This window comes from Symsagittifera roscoffensis, chromosome 2 (genome assembly GCF_963678635.1).
Source record: "Symsagittifera roscoffensis chromosome 2, txSymRosc1.1, whole genome shotgun sequence".
Taxonomy (NCBI): domain Eukaryota; kingdom Metazoa; phylum Xenacoelomorpha; order Acoela; family Convolutidae; genus Symsagittifera; species Symsagittifera roscoffensis.
In genome coordinates, this window is record NC_087063.1 from 36,127,500 (window position 1) to 36,147,050 (window position 19,551).

Genomic DNA, 19,551 nt, shown 5'->3' on the forward strand with positions numbered 1-19,551 from the left:
GATTTTAAAAAAATATATATCGAAAATTTGCGAGCTTTTTTTTGGTCGACCCAATTGATTTTTTTAGGTCGATCCAACTGAGCTCTTCCAAATCTTTATTAAAACCTTATTTCGATCAAAATTTCTGTGCCGCAGGAACAATTTTCAAAAAACTTGCCTATAAAGGCATTTTTAGGAACTTTTTGATTTTTTTTAAATCAAAAAGTAGCGTTTGTTTGGCGCACGCTCAACCCTCAAAAATCCCAAAAAGTCCAAAATCTTCGAAAATCCTCGAGAAAATCCAAGATCCGCCTTTGCTGATACGAGGAATCTTGTTTCGTTGTAAATTGTAGTTCAATTATGAAGTCAAAAATCAGTAAACAAAATTGATTGTTTTCGTTTTCTATTGTCTATCAGAAAGATGTCTGCTGAGTGGTAGTGGTTATACTCTACCTCCAGACCATGGTCAAAAAAGGAGTCAGATTAGCCAGATTAGGTTGAGTCCAACCGACCGAGAAAGTATCAAGCAGATCGAGTCGAAGATGGAGGAAAAAGATGATCACGAGGCGTATTCGAAATGTTCGTACACAGAGCCCACTGAGCCACCAGAAGTGCCGCCGACTTTTTTTCGAGATTTTGAAGAAGTTTGAAAAAGAAAACCGCAAAATTCTGTCAGTAAGCGGCGTTTTTATCGTGTGTAAGTATTTGTATTTATTTTTCATGCCACTGAAGAGAACTTTAAAAACAAGTAGAAATTATTGCTTGTATTTGTGACTGATCAGATTCAGTTGTATGCTCTTGGACGGGTACGTTAAAACAAGATCGAGATAAAATTCTGCTCGGTTAACGTTGGAGACTTTTTTTACAAATTTTTTATACCATCTAAAATATCAAAACAAAAAGAAATCAAATTGTGATCCTTTTTTGTCGGAGTTTGCGGTGGTTGAACTTGGCTAATTTGGGACAATTAACGGACGATATGTTTCGTTCTGTTATGGCAAATTAATCCGGCTCAAAAGTGTTCAAATATGGTTTGAGACAAACGTTAAGAAAATTTCAAGAGACTGCTAGACACTAATTACATCACTTTGTACTTCATATAGCGTGGTGAAATATTTTATCTGAAAAAAAATCTTTTTAATTACTTATTCTTGGGACTTTAAGGCGCAGTTGGAACATTTGGGAATTTACCCTGATAGGAGCAGTGTTCTTTAAATTCAGTAATTCATGATTGTCCCGACCATTGAAAGTGGAAGGAACTTTGCCCTCGGGTGTGTTTTTAGCTTTCTCTTTTTTGTTCCTTATATTCTACGCAAAACCAGTTACAGCAGATAATCGAAATAACTCGAAAGATATATCATAGTGAATCCCTTAAAGTCGTGATTCGAACGAGATAATTTTAAAAGTGCATTGAAGGAGGAGCAAAGAGCTTTTTGAGTTCAATTGAAATTTATTTGCTGAAAGTTGCGTAAATAGCACTCCAAATACGAACGTGGAAATGGCGCAAAAAACGTGAATGATTTCTAGTTTCGAAAAGGGGAATTTAGTTTTTAGATTTCATGCGGAATAAAAATTTTACCTATTGATCCAGTTTTGGAACAAGGTTATCAAAAAAGCGCTTCAAGAGCTTCAAAGGAATTTAGCTTTTTCTTTGAAATTCGGAAATTGAAATTTGAATTTCGAAAGATTTTTTCAGCAAAATCAGTTTTTTTCTGTTTACTTGCGTTCAGTTTTCTTTTCTGACTGTCTGTGTCTATTGGCTATGTTTTTGAGTTCATACCAATGTCGAGAAAAATTTTACTAGCGTTGAGTTTGAAATTTTGTCATTCAAGCTAAAAAAAAACTTGGTTTTAATAACAGGAAAACGAGATTTGAATGTTTCACTTAGCACTTTTTTGGAAATTGATAGTTTCCAAAAATCATTGAAGACAATTGTTCAAAAGTATAGTTTAATTAACGAAACTTTTTTTCTTAATTAGAGAATGAAACTCTGCAAAAAGGTCGCTTTGAATTTGAACAAATTCTTTTGCTGCTTTTTTTCAAACTGAGTTTTTGGATTGCGCTTTTTGGATTGGACAGCGTTTTGAATGAGAATTGAACTGAATTTCAACAGAGTTTGAGAAAACGATTACAGTTTTTTGGTGATTATTACTATTGATTACCCGAGTTGTTTGGTTACTAATGAATGCTGCGAGGGACCTTAGTGTAGCACCGGACCAGAGGGCAGTTTTTGACGAAGAGTTGAAGCAGTTGCTTCTGAGTGTTGATGATGCCAACACAAGAAAATTTTTCGAGTTATTGACTACAAGGGTGAACAAGAATTATTCGGACAACACAGACAAGATTGATAAACGTATGGTGTTTTGTTCGGACCTCAATGAGCAATTGAGGGTACAAGAAAAGTATTCGAGAAAGGATTCTTTGGTCATACTAAATCCTCCTTTTGCTGCGGAAAAGCACAAAAACTTGTTATTTGACTTGAATGCAAAAAATACTTTGAATGTTGATGTCATTGATAGTGATATGAAGGGTCATCACGTGTTGCCTACTCGTGTGGAGTTGCCCGATGGATAGACCGCAAGTTAAATGGTAAAATTTGACAAGTTAAAAGTTAGAGTTTAACAAGTTAAAGAAGTTGTGTGCCGCTATCGAAAATATTTAAAAAATGAGGATAAAGAAAATGAATTGAATTTTGAAAACAGCTATACAAGTGAGTGCTTAACACCTATAGAGGCTGCTCTCAAAAGTTTGCTGACTCACTAAATTATCTGACTTCTGCGAGAAACTGCTTAATATCTCTTCTTTGCTCAACAAATATGGACTCAAGTGAAATCACAAAAAAATGTACTCGCTCTTGAAAACGCGTTCTTAAAATCAGAATCAGTACTCAAATGGGAGATTTTCTTCTAGCGCTAACACTTTTCAGCAAAACTTTGCTACCGTGATGAGAGATGGAAATCGTCTAAGTTATTTGCCAATTGTCTCATGAGCAGAAAAAAAGAAATAGCAGTGTCCCGGTATCAAATTATTGGCTCTTGTAAATTTGTGAGTGACGCTATCGTGTTGCTGGTACTACATTTGTTTTATCGACTGTATTTGAGTATAGACTACAAAAATCGGGGTTGTCCTCTAATAAGTGTAATCAACTTAAATTAAAGATAACTTTTTTGTTATTAAAGCTTTCATCATGCTCAGTTATTTTGTTCCACGTGTGTTCTGCTATATCGATTGACTAAAAAAAATCATTAGTCAAAATTTACATTCTTTAGTGATGTAAGTTAATTACAATGTCATGATATGTTGAGGTATACTGATATGTTAACGAAATTCCATTAATTGTGGATAAAAATTAGCATTGCTTCTATTTTCTTCTTATGCTGAAATTTCCATTAAGATCATTATGATAAAACATCGCGGGAAACAAAAAAAAATGTTTGTGTTTAAGATTGTAATATCTACCTTTCACGTTTGAAACTTGAATTTCTCTGAAATTTTTTAGCCTTAAAGGATGCAAAAATTAATAAGAAAACACAACGCATCACGGCAACAGCAAACATTTTCGAAACAATTGATTCACGCCAATTAAGATATCGAGCTCGAAGCATTTTACCGCTCAAACTCAAAAAAAACTTTAAAACAGAGCAATTAGGGTAAAACTAGAAAATTGAAAAAACTAGCAAAGCGATTTTCGCTGCTTTAATCACATTTAAATGAATTATTGTTTTGCCTTAGTCCTAAACAAAAAAACGCAAAAGGCATGAAAATGGCTGAAACCTTCACAAGTCTAGGAGTACACATAAAAGATGGAAGCGACTTTTGGTAAAGTTTTTTGAAAGTTTATAAGTGTGATTACACAGGTCAGACTTTCTTTTTTTTGTAATTTTCAACTTCGTTTTTTGTGACTTTCTGATTTTGCGCTGCTCTGATTTTGCATAGTACCAATGTTAAATTAAGAGATGATGAAGCAAGCATTTTTTGCTGATCTATCAATTTAACTTCGAACGAAAAAAGAAAAAAAGTACAAATATATAGGTTCTGACAAACACTATAATTCTGACTGAAGCGGTTTTCCGGTGAAATTAGGCTCCAGTGAAATTCTCTGGCTATAAATCTGCAATCAGTAAAGTTTCTAAAGTCGAGGTGGAGAACAAAGAAATTTCCGCTGACCTCTCAATTTCATCTCTAATTTGTAAAATTTATCCTTTTTTCGCAAATAAATATTAAAATCAAATGGAGCGAAGCATGCACTGCTCGTGTATCTGATTTACTTTTATCTTTTTTAAAATGATCTATATTGAACACAAAAAACTTTTTTTATTTCACGCAGTTTTGAAGAGAAAGGCGCTTTTTGCACTTTAGATATATATATATATATATTTTTTGTAAATTAATGACAAATAGCAGTTCTGGGAACTTGGCCACAGATTTGAATCAATTTAAAACCAAAATGCTTTTTCTACAAAAAATATGTTTTTCTAGAGCAAATTATGATGAAATTGATGTACTGCTTCAGCAACAAAACTTGATGATTTTTTATATTCTAACAGAAGAGTAGCTGAGGGACATTCTTTAGTTCCTGTTATAAAAAAATATTTGAAGGTTTTTGTCAAAACGAATAATTAATTTTTTCAATTAGCTTGACGACTTAAGCATTAAGCAGTTTAAATTACGCAACAAACGCTGTACAATTGCGGCTATTATGGAAACGTTAGATTGTCCTACTGAAAGCAAATTACTGATATATTGGCGCACTGCACACTCTTAGATGTATCTAAAGTTTTCGATACTGTTGATGAGTACACTCTTATTCTCAAGTGTCACAGCACAGCGAATGAATTTATGACGCGAATGACGCTAATTGTTTGTGACACTGAACGAAACTACACACCTTGAAACAGATTTAAAATTAATATCAGAGTGGATGGACAGAAATAAATTTGCAATAAGCAAAGGAAAATCACAAACAACAAATACAAATGAAATAAAAAAAGTTTGAACGTTTTAACTGGAACAAAAAGACGATAGTACTAAAAAGTGTAGTCAAATACCTGGTATTAACTTTGGATCAAAATAAAACCTTTAACCAACACTAATTTTTCTCAAACTAGACAGTTTCTCAGCTTGTCTGATCTCATTAGAACTTAAAAGCAGCTAATAAAACCAATATACCAATATGGTGTATTGATATATGGAGTGGCCAATAAAATCGCTTTTAAAAATTTGCAAGTACAAAAAAAGTTTTTTATATTGAATTGCGTTTTGCCTCAAAAAACACAAGAAGTGAGGACAATAAGAAAAGCAGGGAATTTGATGAATCAATGAGTTACATACACGTATATGAACTGCTGAAAACACTCTCTATTGTAACAAAACGAGAACATGAAAAATTACAAAGTGGGTGATTTTATTTCAATACAAGAATTAGACAAATCACTCGATACCACTAGAAGAATAAAATCACTATCAACAAAATAATTAACACGAAAAAAAACTACTACCTCTGCCAATACGGACTTTATATAACTCTCTTATTACTTTCAATATGAATGTCATTAAAGAAATTTTATTTGACCGTAAACAGTCTATAAACAACCTTTTGCAAAAAATCACAGATATATTTTTTTATTGATTGCGACTATTTTAACAAATTGTTTTGTATCTGCAAAAATCATTGAATCATAAAACGTACACAAAAAAACATCGTATTGATTGAAATAAAAGGACACATTATAAAAGTTATATTTTCAAATGTGAAAACTGTTTTTTTGCTACTTTTATCTGCTCGTGTCTTTTTCTGAAAAAATATATTAATAAGATGCAAAATAAATTAACTGTAAGATTTCGAAACTTCAGTTCTTTTTCTTTAAATCTTTTATCTTTATTTTTCCGAATAAATGTTACGTAGATTTAACAATCAGGTCCATATAAGATAAAACTTAATAGAAACTCCTCAGTGGCGCCTCAGCAAGTTGAATTACCTTTTGCGCTAAGATGGCGCTAAGATGGTGCTAAGATGGTGCTCTTTCAATGATAAGTTTTCCATTTTGTTGGATTATTGCACTACTTTAAACAAATTTATTTTTATATTAGTTTTTTCATTTTTTGCTTTCATTCATTTTTCGGAGACAACTGTTGTGGCAACTGTGCCATGCCCAAATCACTTTCATTCCACTTGTTTGTATAGTTCACAACGCGCACAAAAAACTAGTTTTCAATGAGGTCGGAACATTCAGCGCTACTTGCACAACAACTGGCTTACATCTGTTCAAAGTCGTATGCTTTACTTGAATGATCACGCAGTCAATCGTCAATTATAATTGACAACTCAACTGCAGCGTATGGCTGCTGGTCAAGTAGTTTAACCCTCTCGCTTACATGATGAGGGCTTCGTTCCAGCAACACATTTTGAAAACGGGCTATGAAAAAAAAGAGAGAAAATCAGTTTCCTCATTAGCGAGTGAATAAGTTAATTACCTTTTTAGCAATAGTTTTGCCCTATTGACATTTTTCAAACTCGTAAAATTTTTTAAAAAATGACTTCCATTAAAATATTTTTCTTACATTTGAGCTCCAATGGTCAATATCTTCATTGGAGAATATAAAAAATTCGTTATAGCTAGAACTTCGATCACTGACAAAAATAAATTGGGAACAGATGTATTTCATAATCTAAAAGTGGGAAATTGAGTTTGCAAATTGAAATAGCACGGATATAATATTACTTTATTATTTTGAAAAGTAGCTTGGTAATTCACGCTCATGAACATACATGCCGAATACCAGCGAATTGAAGCGGATCAAACGTTCCTTACTCATCTGTCAAAAAATTATCGTCCAATTTTCCCCTGCTTTTTCATGATTGCTACCGTTTTGCAGTTCCCGACAAAGAAAATCAAAAAATGCTTTAAGTCAAGATCAGATTATCAGCCGCAATAAATAAGAATAAGCATAGCAAAATACTTTTCTGGTAGTTGTCATTCCGGCGCGTAGCTTGCTTGGTGCTTAATGTAACAAGTTGAGAAGCGGGCTTCAACGGAAAAGGCCAAAAAAATTTGCGTGTTTTAGCTGTTGTCATTTTTTGCGTATTCGGCGTGATTCGAGAGGTTGTTCGGCACAACTCGGAGAAGAAGAAAAATCCAAGTACGTCAAGAACTGGAGATAACCTGGATATGTCTGCCCTGCATACTGATTCAGGCCAGCGGTTTCCAATGGGCGACAATGATCAACACCAATTCTTCGCACACGAAGGAAACGACCACGGTCCTTTTAATGAAAACAGTGACATCGATAGTCATGAACCTGTTACAAATCAGAGGATCCTACCTAATGTCAACCTGTACGGTACCAGTCCAATCCCACCCTCATTAGACTCTCCGACGCAACATACCGACAATCAAACTGAAGAATCAACTGCATAATGAATTGGCTTTTACATAAATATTTTTTTATCTTCACTACCACTCTTAGCATAACCGCGAAGGAATTAACTTTTTATTTCATAGCAAAAATGCTGGGTCAAATATTGAAGGTCGGTAAAAATTCGTTCTTTTTTGCAATTGGTAAACAATCAACGTAAGGTATCAACGTAAAAATGTTTGAACTTTTCAATGTATTTGTTTACCCCAAATTTAGCTTCGAATTTAAAAAACGGAACTAATCAGATAATTTCAAAAATCTTTAGCGCCATTTGAAACGTTATTTGTTGTTTACTAACCTTATAGAAGAAATCCGTTTAAAATTTTTTTAATTCGAACTACTTGATTGTCTTGCATTTTTGGCAGATGGCACAATCGGTTCGAACAAAAAACAAATGAAATTTTTCCTTCGTTCCATTTTTTAAATTAGGTTTACAGTTGGCTCTAAAAACACGAAGGTTGCTGGTTTAATGGTGAAGCCAGGAAGTCTCCGATTTTTCCTTATTGCATTTGAAGTACCATTTGGGAAAGAATTAAAAAAGATCAGGTCCATATAAGATAAAACTTAATAGAAACTCCTCAGTGGCGCCTCAGCAAGTTGAATTACCTTTTGCGCTAAGATGGCGCTAAGATGGTGCTAAGATGGTGCTCTTTCAATGATAAGTTTTCCATTTTGTTGGATTATTGCACTACTTTAAACAAATTTATTTTTATATTAGTTTTTTCATTTTTTGCTTTCATTCATTTTTCGGAGACAACTGTTGTGGCAACTGTGCCATGCCCAAATCACTTTCATTCCACTTGTTTGTATATTTCACAACGCGCACAAAAAACTAGTTTTCAATGAGGTCGGAACATTCAGCGCTACTTGCACAACAACTGGCTTACATCTGTTCAAAGTCGTATGCTTTACTTGAATGATCACGCAGTCAATCGTCAATTATAATTGACAACTCAACTGCAGCGTATGGCTGCTGGTCAAGTAGTTTAACCCTCTCGCTTACATGATGAGGGCTTCGTTCCAGCAACACATTTTGAAAACGGGCTATGAAAAAAAAGAGAGAAAATCAGTTTCCTCATTAGCGAGTGAATAAGTTAATTACCTTTTTAGCAATAGTTTTGCCCTATTGACATTTTTCAAACTCGTAAAATTTTTTAAAAAATGACTTCCATTAAAATATTTTTCTTACATTTGAGCTCCAATGGTCAATATCTTCATTGGAGAATATAAAAAATTCGTTATAGCTAGAACTTCGATCACTGACAAAAATAAATTGGGAACAGATGTATTTCATAATCTAAAAGTGGGAAATTGAGTTTGCAAATTGAAATAGCACGGATATAATATTACTTTATTATTTTGAAAAGTAGCTTGGTAATTCACGCTCATGAACATACATGCCGAATACCAGCGAATTGAAGCGGATCAAACGTTCCTTACTCATCTGTCAAAAAATTATCGTCCAATTTTCCCCTGCTTTTTCATGATTGCTACCGTTTTGCAGTTCCCGACAAAGAAAATCAAAAAATGCTTTAAGTCAAGATCAGATTATCAGCCGCAATAAATAAGAATAAGCATAGCAAAATACTTTTCTGGTAGTTGTCATTCCGGCGCGTAGCTTGCTTGGTGCTTAATGTAACAAGTTGAGAAGCGGGCTTCAACGGAAAAGGCCAAAAAAATTTGCGTGTTTTAGCTGTTGTCATTTTTTGCGTATTCGGCGTGATTCGAGAGGTTGTTCGGCACAACTCGGAGAAGAAGAAAAATCCAAGTACGTCAAGAACTGGAGATAACCTGGATATGTCTGCCCTGCATACTGATTCAGGCCAGTGGTTTCCAATGGGCGACAATGATCAACACCAATTCTTCGCACACGAAGGAAACGACCACGGTCCTTTTAATGAAAACAGTGACATCGATAGTCATGAACCTGTTACAAATCAGAGGATCCTACCTAATGTCAACCTGTACGGTACCAGTCCAATCCCACCCTCATTAGACTCTCCGACGCAACATACCGACAATCAAACTGAAGAATCAACTGCATAATGAATTGGCTTTTACATAAATATTTTTTTATCTTCACTACCACTCTTAGCATAACCGCGAAGGAATTAACTTTTTATTTCATAGCAAAAATGCTGGGTCAAATATTGAAGGTCGGTAAAAATTCGTTCTTTTTTGCAATTGGTAAACAATCAACGTAAGGTATCAAAGTAAAAATGTTTGAACTTTTCAATGTATTTGTTTACCCCAAATTTAGCTTCGAATTTAAAAAACGGAACTAATCAGATAATTTCAAAAATCTTTAGCGCCATTTGAAACGTTATTTGTTGTTTACTAACCTTATAGAAGAAATCAGTTTAAAATTTTTTTAATTCGAACTACTTGATTGTCTTGCATTTTTGGCAGATGGCACAATCGGTTCGAACAAAAAACAAATGAAATTTTTCCTTCGTTCCATTTTTTAAATTAGGTTTACAGTTGGCTCTAAAAACACGAAGGTTGCTGGTTTAATGGTGAAGCCAGGAAGTCTCCGATTTTTCCTTATTGCATTTGAAGTACCATTTGGGAAAGAATTAAAAAAGATTTCAAAAAATATTTTCTCACAAGTTATCTCACCACGCTCACGTTCTTTCCACGCTCAAGAACTGAGTGATATAAATTTCATTCATTACAGCGTTATCTGGACCCAGTATTGCGCCTCAAATTATTTGACGCAATTTCTGAGTCAGGTTTGTTGGGCATTTACAAAAAATCTGCTAAATAGCACGCACTAATTATCTCAAACTGGCAATATTGAGTACTATCGGAAAATTACTTCTGCCCTGAGCTCAAATTTTACTATACATTTCACCTGTGAATACTTTTAATAAATTTATGGGAGTTCAAAAAACGCTAATTTGACCAAGTAGATTTGATTATTGTATTCACAACTTCCTGTATTGTATTAGCCCATTGTGTGGATGCCAAAAATGCCCGGCTTAAACATTTGAGACTAATTATATCAGCTATGGCGTTACGGCTAGATCATACAGAAATTTTCAATGATGATTTTCTATGTTTTTATGCTAGTCAAGCTTTCTGCTAGTCAAGTGTTTGTCCACGTAAAGCTCGATGAGGATTGGGCTTGGGACATTGAGCTGAGAAACAAAATAAAGAGCAAAAAAATACAGAGAAGTTAAATTTTCGTACGCGCTTTTTAGAAAAACTGTTTTAAGAAAAAACTGATTCAAACACGCTTGAAACATTTAAAACTTTTTTCAAATGTTAATTTAATTTATAAACGAACAAAAAATAAACGAAAAAAAAAACGGCCAAAATTTGGGCGCTACTTGTTGCTGCTGTTTCTATTCTACACAATTCTGAAGTCCACATGCACAACTAAGAAGCAATTTTTACTTTTAACAACCACCACACTCTTTTAATTTACTGCCTTCGTCTCCTACAACCCTCTCCCTGTACCCTGGCAGTTTTTACCATAATTGAGTCCCTCGCCCTCCAAAAGTACCACCATCATTTTTCAGTCGATTCAAATAAGCTACCATCTAATTTTTTCCATTCACTTTTTAACCAAAATTCCCTCCTAAAATTTTATTAATCGAGATCAAGATTCTTTTCTGATTAAATACCCTAAAACCGTTTTAAAACTGAGCCACGCTAGGCAGTGTAAACTCTCAAAGTCAATAACATACCGAATCAGTTGGTGTTTCTAATCCGTGAAAGTAAATGTAAGTTGCTGATCATGTTCTTTGTTTGTGAAGGCAGTTTTTCATACAAGTGTTTTGTTCGTTGGAACACTTTTGAGTTTCCTCTAACGCTCTATTTTATTCTTTCCCTTCTCTTTTTTTTCAAATTAAAAATTTCAATGCACTCATCGGAGATAATACAGAAGTGGATATATAAATGTATATAAAAATTTATATATGCTTGAGTTGACTTTTCTATCTGACCTATTTCAAAAGATCTTCTCCTCGCTCGGTTGATTGATACCTGGAACTTTGTGAGCCCCGCTGGGTGCGCATACCACTATATTAACCTGACTGTTAGGCGACTCTGAAACAAGTCTAATTCAGGTGCTCTTAATGATTCGTTTTCCAAAAAATGTTCGAAGCCAGTTGAAGGGTAGTCAAAACATTCCGTATTGGTTTTGTATCTAGAAGAGAAACAAGACTGCTCGTATCAGGGCGAAGCCCTGATCTTTCCGACTGCCTCATAAGGTCTATGCAGCAGTAATAACATGAAAAAGTAACATGTGATGAAATAAGATGAAAGTTATTTTTTATAACTTGAATTTTTTTTTGTGAAAATCTTTCACCCATAAGCCATATAAAGTACAAAGTTATAGGTTTTGCTCCTAGAAACAAATCAGTCACGGCAAAACTTTCAAGCAATTTGAAATGATTTCTAGGAGGATTAAATCTCCGCTTACGCGTTAGTAGCGCGAAAAATATCACGCGTTAATTGTCCCGAATTGGACAAAATGGCAATCTTTGAAGCCCCATAACGAAAAAGGATCAGAAGTTTTTTTCGAATACGAAAGAAAAAGGATTTTTTAATTCATTTTTAAGCTATACTTTTTGATTGATATCCAAAAGTTCTGTCAAAAACGGGCTTGTTGAAAAGTCGAAATTTGTCTGAAGAAAAAAAACCACCCGAGCACAAATATTCCGTTATTTTCATTACAAAAGTCGGAACAAACAAACAGGAGATGTCTTGTTTTATGTTTCGCCATGATGAGCACGACTGCAAGAGAACATTAATTGAAAATTGATAATCAATAATGATTTAGAAAATTGAGTTGAAATCAATGGTTTTCCGAAAAAGCAAATCCCAGCTTTATAGTAGGATGAGGACTGAAAGATTCCTCAATTTACTGCTAAGCCTTTCAGAAAAAAGCGGAATATTCATGATTTTAGTTTTTTGGCCTTTTTTGACCTTGTAACTAATCATTTTTTACAGAGGATTTACGCCATCGCAAATTATTATTGTCCGGAGTGAAAAACAAAATAAACTCTGGCTTTGATCATTTATCGTGAATTCATTTGGCTTGAAAATTTTGCTAATGAGGCTAATATGGGTCAGTACTTTTGATGACGTGAACATTTAATTTAGCCATGCGACTCAACAATTAAATTGAAACTTTTTGAGTTAACACAAGACTACTTGCATCAGGCCAAAGCTTGGACTGTTCCGACCGCCTTTAGTTGTTCAATAATGAAATACTTCATCCGCTTAAGAAATTAAGATTTCAAAAGATTTTCAAAAAAGAGAAAAATCATTGGAAATATTCACTCCACTTTATTTCAGGTAAAAAAAATGAAGTATTTGATCCGACTTCTAAGTAAGCGTGGAAGATGATTTCCTGGTTTTTTTGTTGCTTTCTTTCTATCAGTTTTAACATTTTAACTGAACAATTTTGACAATTTTTTTATGCATTCTGAAACATATTACTGATTGGTATCCGAGCTCAAATAAAAAACCCACCGTGATCATTGTTCGTCAATTGATGGGAGTTTGAAAATTGTCAGGTCAGTTTGCGACAAGTAATGCGCGATATATTGCGTTCTTATGATATGTGTAAGCGACGGATTAAAACAATCCAAACACAATTACGCTAAATCATTTCGTCTTAATATTAAGATGCAAGACGCTAAATACATCTTTCTAAATTTTACACAGCGCATGGGGGGTTAAAATATGAAAAAAGTTTAAAAAGAAAGCTGGATTTTTTAAGTACTTTCGTTTTTTTTTCAGCCCAAAACTTCTTAATTCGTCAATCATCGGAAGTTTAGAACAATAGAATCAAAAGCTTTGAATTCAAAAATAAGGAAAATTGATTGGGTCGAATTGAGAGACCATCCTCATGCAAACACAAAAAGCTTTGAGATTGCTGAAACAACTAAAGATTTGCTATAATAATTCAAATTGACTGAATGAATTTTCTGACTGAAAGTGACTCAACCTCAGTTATTTGCTTTTAAACTCAATTGAATCATGATGTTTAAGTAAAGAAAATAGTGTTTCAAAGAAGTCAATGCTACGGTTTTTTCATTTTTTGAAAATTGCGATACTTTTGTGCTAATCATCTGGACAACGGAGTTTTTGTTCGCTTTAAAGAATTTCGTATCGATTTTTGCACTGTGCGGCAAAATCTGCCTTGAGGTGCAGAGTTGTTTTCGAATAACGATTGTACATTCTGTACTGCTGGTGAGGAAAAAGCATGACAGATAAACTGCGCAAAAAACACCAGATTTGAACCTTTCACCATCTTCAAATCTTTTTGTTTTCAAAGGCAGAATTTGTTTTCTTGTGTTATCTATGCCTGACAATTGTAACTCAACCCATCGGGGTGCACTGTTTAAGCTATGAGCAAAAACACTTGAAATGAATTGCTAATAAGGAAAAATAAATGAAGTGGAAATGAGTGACACAAGTTCGGTCCCGTGGTCATAATGTCGTAAGAACACCCAGTGCCATCAAAAAAAGCGATGTAACAGTCGTGTGCTTTTGTACCTTATTCAGTCGGAGCCAGATCGTGGTTCGCTTAGGACATGGAACTTAAAGATCGTGCGTGGCAGCTTAAATGCTATTGACAAAATAGCCCCTAACTCTAGATAGAAATAGTTACGCCCCCGTGGCCAGATCTCTAAATACTTATTTCACGCTAACGCCATTAAAACAGGGTTAAGACCTCAAGTAATTACTATAAGCTTTTGTTTGACAGCGTACGTTTAATTTATTTCACATGAATCAACCTAAAAATCGTCTGAGCCACAACACAGTCGGATAAAAGGCACTCAAGTGGCTTCTGGATTTGACTCCAGTGAAGCACTCAAACAATTTAAATAAGACTAGTTTATAATAGTAATACTCAAGAAGTTTTAAAAACCATCAGGCCAGTTGATTAGGATACTTCACCAGTTGATTAGGGTGGTAGTTCAATCTTTACACGATCTAACTTTGTCTTGTAGTTTAAGCACCTGATGAGGCTAATTATAGCAAAAACGTTCGTAATTTAGGCAACTGTGTCTCAATTATAACTATTTTAAGCAGATCGTTGTTCACTGGAACTGCAAGATCTTTGCTCTCTCACTCTGGCTTCTCGCACCCAGTCGTTAAACTCTCTGTCCGGAACAAGACAATTCTTCTGTAGTTTTTTTACAGGCAAGTTGCGAAGGGCAATTTGGCTCCTGTTTGATTTCTAGCGTCTTTCCCGCAATCGGTTTGGCTTGTTTTTGACTTGTCCATTAGTCTGCATCTAGTACACTATGAGAGGGGGGATCCATACACGAGATGACCTTTGGGTAAAAAATCAAAAAGGTCGCCACGTTTTAATTTATCAGCGATGGTCAACATGTAAAAATCCTAATTGTCAACATGTATTATTTGACAACTAGGAGTCATAATGTGAAAACTCAAACAAATTCCATTACAGTTCAGCTTGATATCCGTTGAACGATCTGCACTCACAATAACATCCCAAGGTTTTGACCTGAGAAAAATAAATCCTTCAGCTGTCAGTATAATGTAAATCATTAACCACCACTCTTTCTAAAAATTAACACTCGAGAATTGTGGTAAATTACAAAGAAGAGATGCCTGGCATTTTTTTGAACATTTTTTTACCATATTGAGAAGCAAACAGATTTGAACTGTACTAAGTGTTTTTTGCCTAAAAATTGTAGAGTGATTTTGGCTGATTTCGAAGGCTGAAAATGGTGCGTTACAAGAGTTTTGAAAAGTCTTTCAGAACTGTTCAAGAAAATATGTTTTCAGCAAAGCTCGATTGGAATGAATACTTCGAAATTATTTCTGTAATGGCTTTTGTATGACTGATGCTTTACTCTCTCTAAGTAAATTGGGTTCAAACAGATGAATTGTTCACAGCATGATGAGTATGAGTAAAAACAAGGTTCGCTTACGCAGAGTATAAACAAAATTAATTAATGACAGATGTCGGTGGTTCTTTGATTTGTCACCTCTTGATAGTTCATTGAAAAATCAAAGACAAATTATTTTTTTTGATTCGTATTTGCTGCAGAATATGACACGGTAAGAGTTTCTAAATGTTTTCCTTGCTTTTTTCCTCAATCATTTCCAGAGAACCTGATACCAAAAATCAATTTGGTACAACATGAAAACTGATTATTTATTTCTTTTTATAAAATGTAAGGTATAAACTTTTTTGAGTTTACTCGATAGTATGGGTAGCTTAAAAAAATTTCTTACAGAGCTGGACTATCAGGTCCGATTCTTCGCGGAAATTATTGTTCACTCAAATGGTGGGGGTTGCATCAGAAAGCCACCACTCACTCTTTGTCGCCCGAAAACTAGTAGAAATCGGCGGCCTCTGGGTCTTTCTTTAAAAATGCGCTCAACCCAAATCCATCTGAAGCCACGCCACATGCTTATTGACCACATCATCTTGTTTCTACTGCCGTAAATTGACCGATTCGCTGAAAACGACTACTCTCTTGATCGACTCAAGAAACGTCTGAAGAGACTACCCAAAAAACGGTGCGCTTTCGCACTTCTAGCATCAGATATAAAAACTTCCACTCCTTTAGGATGTTGCTTTCTCAACTTGTTCTTTAAACTGCTCCCAGAGTTCCAGAGTCATCTTCTCCACTCTATCCTGCTAGATCCATGTCTCAGTTCTTTGCAGTAAGATTTCTGCTTCTTCTTCGTCAGGAAACATTTTCAACTGAAGAAAGAGATCCGCAGTAGTTGTCAGAAACAATTCGGCAAATGGCACCTACTAAGCCCTTCTATATAGAACATTCTCAAGGTAGGTCGACAGCCGATAAAAAATTGTCTTCTTTACGCTGCTGTAAGAACGCCGTAGACGTTTTGAAGTTTCTATTTTGTCGCCGAGACCAAAAAACAGCATTTGAACTTGTAGTCATTTTTGGAAAAAATTCAAATAAACAAACTGCAGCTTATCTATGAGAAAATTTAATCAATGAATTGTGTCCAGAATATGTTAACATAGCTTTTTATTTTGAGTAACAAGTTATCTTTGAGCAGCGTTGTGAGAACTATAAAAAGTGAGATCAAAATTTTGCAGTTAGCGATTCAGAGGTTGTGATTTAAGTTTTTTGGTAACCTGTTAATTTTAATGCTCTACTGAGGTTGTGATTACGGTAATGAGATATTTTGTTCAACTGATTAAACTAGGACAGAAATAAACTTAAACTGATCTTACAGAGCAAATCCTACTTATACAGAACAGTAAAAATTTACACCTACCTTCTGTTAATACTACAGCTTCTAAAGCTATGTTAATGATTCTATTACATGATGCTGAATAGGAAGTTTCATGGAATGTTGCATATCGACGCTGTGGAACAAGATTTCAGATCAAAAATAAGATGGTTTTATGGAACAATGAAATGATTTTTCAAATTATTGTTTCTAAACCTAAAAAAACAAAGATTGAATCCATAAACATTCCACATTCCTGCTTGGTTTTACAGAAAAGTAGCCTTTTTATTTTTGCCTTTGACAAATGCGGAAGAAATACTACGTATCACCAATAACTAAGAAGGTAAGCAAAAAAAATTGCCATTCGGTTATACACAAACTATGAAACATTTAAACTTTCTCCTTTGACAAGCTACATCTTCAAGTTATTTTTTAAAAACTAATGATATTTTGAACATACTTATGTGGAAAAAATTTCCTTCGTAAGTATTAATTTTCATCATAAAATGTAGGAGTCATTCAGACCGGGCTATTAGATCTTCAGGTTAATTCAAAACGAAATCATGTTTGGACATGTTTATTGCAAAAAGTTTTAGAATTGATAATTAACCTTCAAGACATAGTCGTTTCCAACATAAGATGTACGAGTCATCCAATTGAAACTATATGATCACATTAACGCAAAAACGGTTTTGTTTCTGTACCTGCTTTTGAAGTTAAAAATGTTTAAAACTGACAAACAACATATATTAACATGTATAATTTATCCTGAACAAGCTACATCTTCAAGTTATCTCTGAAATTAATGAAGTTTGTAAAATAATTATGAGGAAAAAAGTTGTTTACTATGAGAACAATATTCCTAATCTTCATCCTTATAATAAATCGGAGTTTTTTGGCTTTTTGGACATACCTATGAAGACAAAAACTGAAAGTTGAAAAATTTAATTTTAAAAACTTTTTATTCTTCATTATAATATGTATGAGTTTTCAAGAACAAGCTACGTCGTTATGTTATCTCAGAAACTAATGATTTTTTTTAGCCCAGTTAGGAAGACAAATTTTGTATAGAAGCAAAAGTTCACATCAGAACAAAATGGTCAACCTCTTTCCTTGAACGTATGCGATATCCAAAACAGGCTAATTCTTCCCAAAAATCATTGGTTTTTGGGACTTAATCGCGAAAACAAAAATTGTTAAAATCAAAAATAACGACTCGAAAATTTTTTTTTCAAAATTAGGTCCAGATACGGAATTGTTTTTGAAACAACTTGATAACCTGGCTTCAATTTGATGATACGTACATTTGTTGTTGAAAATTGAATTGTTTTTATCACCAGGTAGGAAATAATTTTTTTTGATAAATCAAGCCAATTTAGCATAGCATAGTCAGGGTGATTCTTACTGCCAATGATGAAAGTTAACAAATGGTTGAACTTCCTTTTTCATTCGGAGGACTTGTTTTGTCATAAGTATGTGCCTTGAGAGAAAATTTACTAGATAAAATGATGATGTAACTTTTCTGGATGATTCAATCAACGTATAATGAAGGCTATAACTTTTTTATGATGTTTTTTGATTCTAAACAACATTTGTATTCCAAAATATTTTTCGATTTTAAACATTTTTTGCAAAGACAGTTCAGTAATAAAATGCAATAACTCCAGATATCATTTGACGTTGTAGCTTTTTCGGATGACTCATACATCCTACGATGAGAAAAAACCAATTTTTCGCTTTAACATAATGATGCCATACAATTTTTGTCATTATAAGTCTGTCAAAAAACCGTCATTTCCGAGATATTATATGGAGTCAGTTTTTTCTTGATGACTCATAAATGCTGTGATGAAAATTAAACATTTTTCAAAGTCTTTTGGTTTTTTTTTAAAATTTTTGTTCACATTATTAAGTTCCAAGAATCAGAAGTTTCCGAGTTGAAAAGATAATATAACTTGATCTGGATGACTCATACATCCTTCAATATATATTACCAATTTTTAGATGTTTTTCACTTCAACCTTTTTGTCAAAATTATGTAAAAAAGTCAAAAACTTCCGTAAAAACATGATGACGTAGTTTTCTTCTGGATTACTCTTAGATTTTATGATGAACAGTAACAAATGTTTAAAATTGTTTTCTAACTTCTAATATTTTTTTGTCTTCACAATTAAGTTACAAAAATCAATAATTTCCGAGATAACATGAAGTTGTAGTTTGTTCTGGGTAACAATTTTTTGATTCTAAACAGTTTTTGTCTTCTTAGGTGGTCCAAAAATCAATAGTTTCCGAGATAAGGAAAGGATGTAGCTTGTTTTTGATGACTCGTTGATCCTATGATGAAGAATTGAAAAGTTTTACAAATGGTTTTCGTTTTTTATTCTGAACAATTTTTGTCTTCAGAAATGTGTACCAAAAGTAAATATTTATCTTTTACTATTTATACGAGCATACAAACACAAATTCTTGGAAATTCCATTTTAAAACACTTACGTTTTTTACATAGTATCAATCATACGTGTATAAACAACATGTGTTACCTTATATAATTCGGTGTGAAAGTTAATAGCAAAACTAATAACGAAACCAAGATTTTTTTGAATTTTAGTCATAACTCAATTTTTGTTCCACTTCGGCGATTGAGATCACATAATTGATTACTATCGCACAAGCTCAAGCCAAAGACACTCTTTGTCTACGTAGGTATATATTGACGTTAAGTTCTAGCATCGGGTACGTTCAGTATTTGTTAAATTAATCAAGAACTCAGAATAAACTAGGTTAAAATTAGTTGGATTAAACATCAAATCAGAATGACTTGTCTGATATTGGCTTGGTTTGCACATACTAGTGCACATCATAGTGCACTTACACACACGCTTTCATAACCAAATACATGAACACGTACACTTATGCAATACTTTCATAAAGAAAGATATTTAATTACAGCAC

At 33.7% G+C, this 19,551-nt stretch overlaps 2 protein-coding genes across 4 annotated transcripts in view; one reads left to right on the plus strand and one right to left on the minus strand.

Annotated features, from left to right (window-relative positions):
- Positions 1 to 7,507, plus strand: part of LOC134839135 (uncharacterized) — a 30,072-nt gene extending 22,565 nt beyond the window's left edge. The window contains exons 4-5 of one of the 2 annotated variants that reach the window (XM_063854580.1): positions 397 to 676; positions 7,045 to 7,158. In XM_063854580.1, coding sequence (XP_063710650.1) covers positions 397 to 629 — 233 coding nt within the window. In that variant the 3' untranslated portion in view covers positions 630 to 676; positions 7,045 to 7,158. Of the gene's footprint in view, positions 1 to 396; positions 677 to 7,044 lie in introns of both variants that reach the window. The other variant, XM_063854579.1, reaches the window with a different exon arrangement.
- LOC134839014 (uncharacterized) overlaps positions 1 to 19,551 on the minus strand; it is a 335,027-nt gene that overhangs the window by 230,577 nt on the left and 84,899 nt on the right. The window lies entirely within an intron of this gene.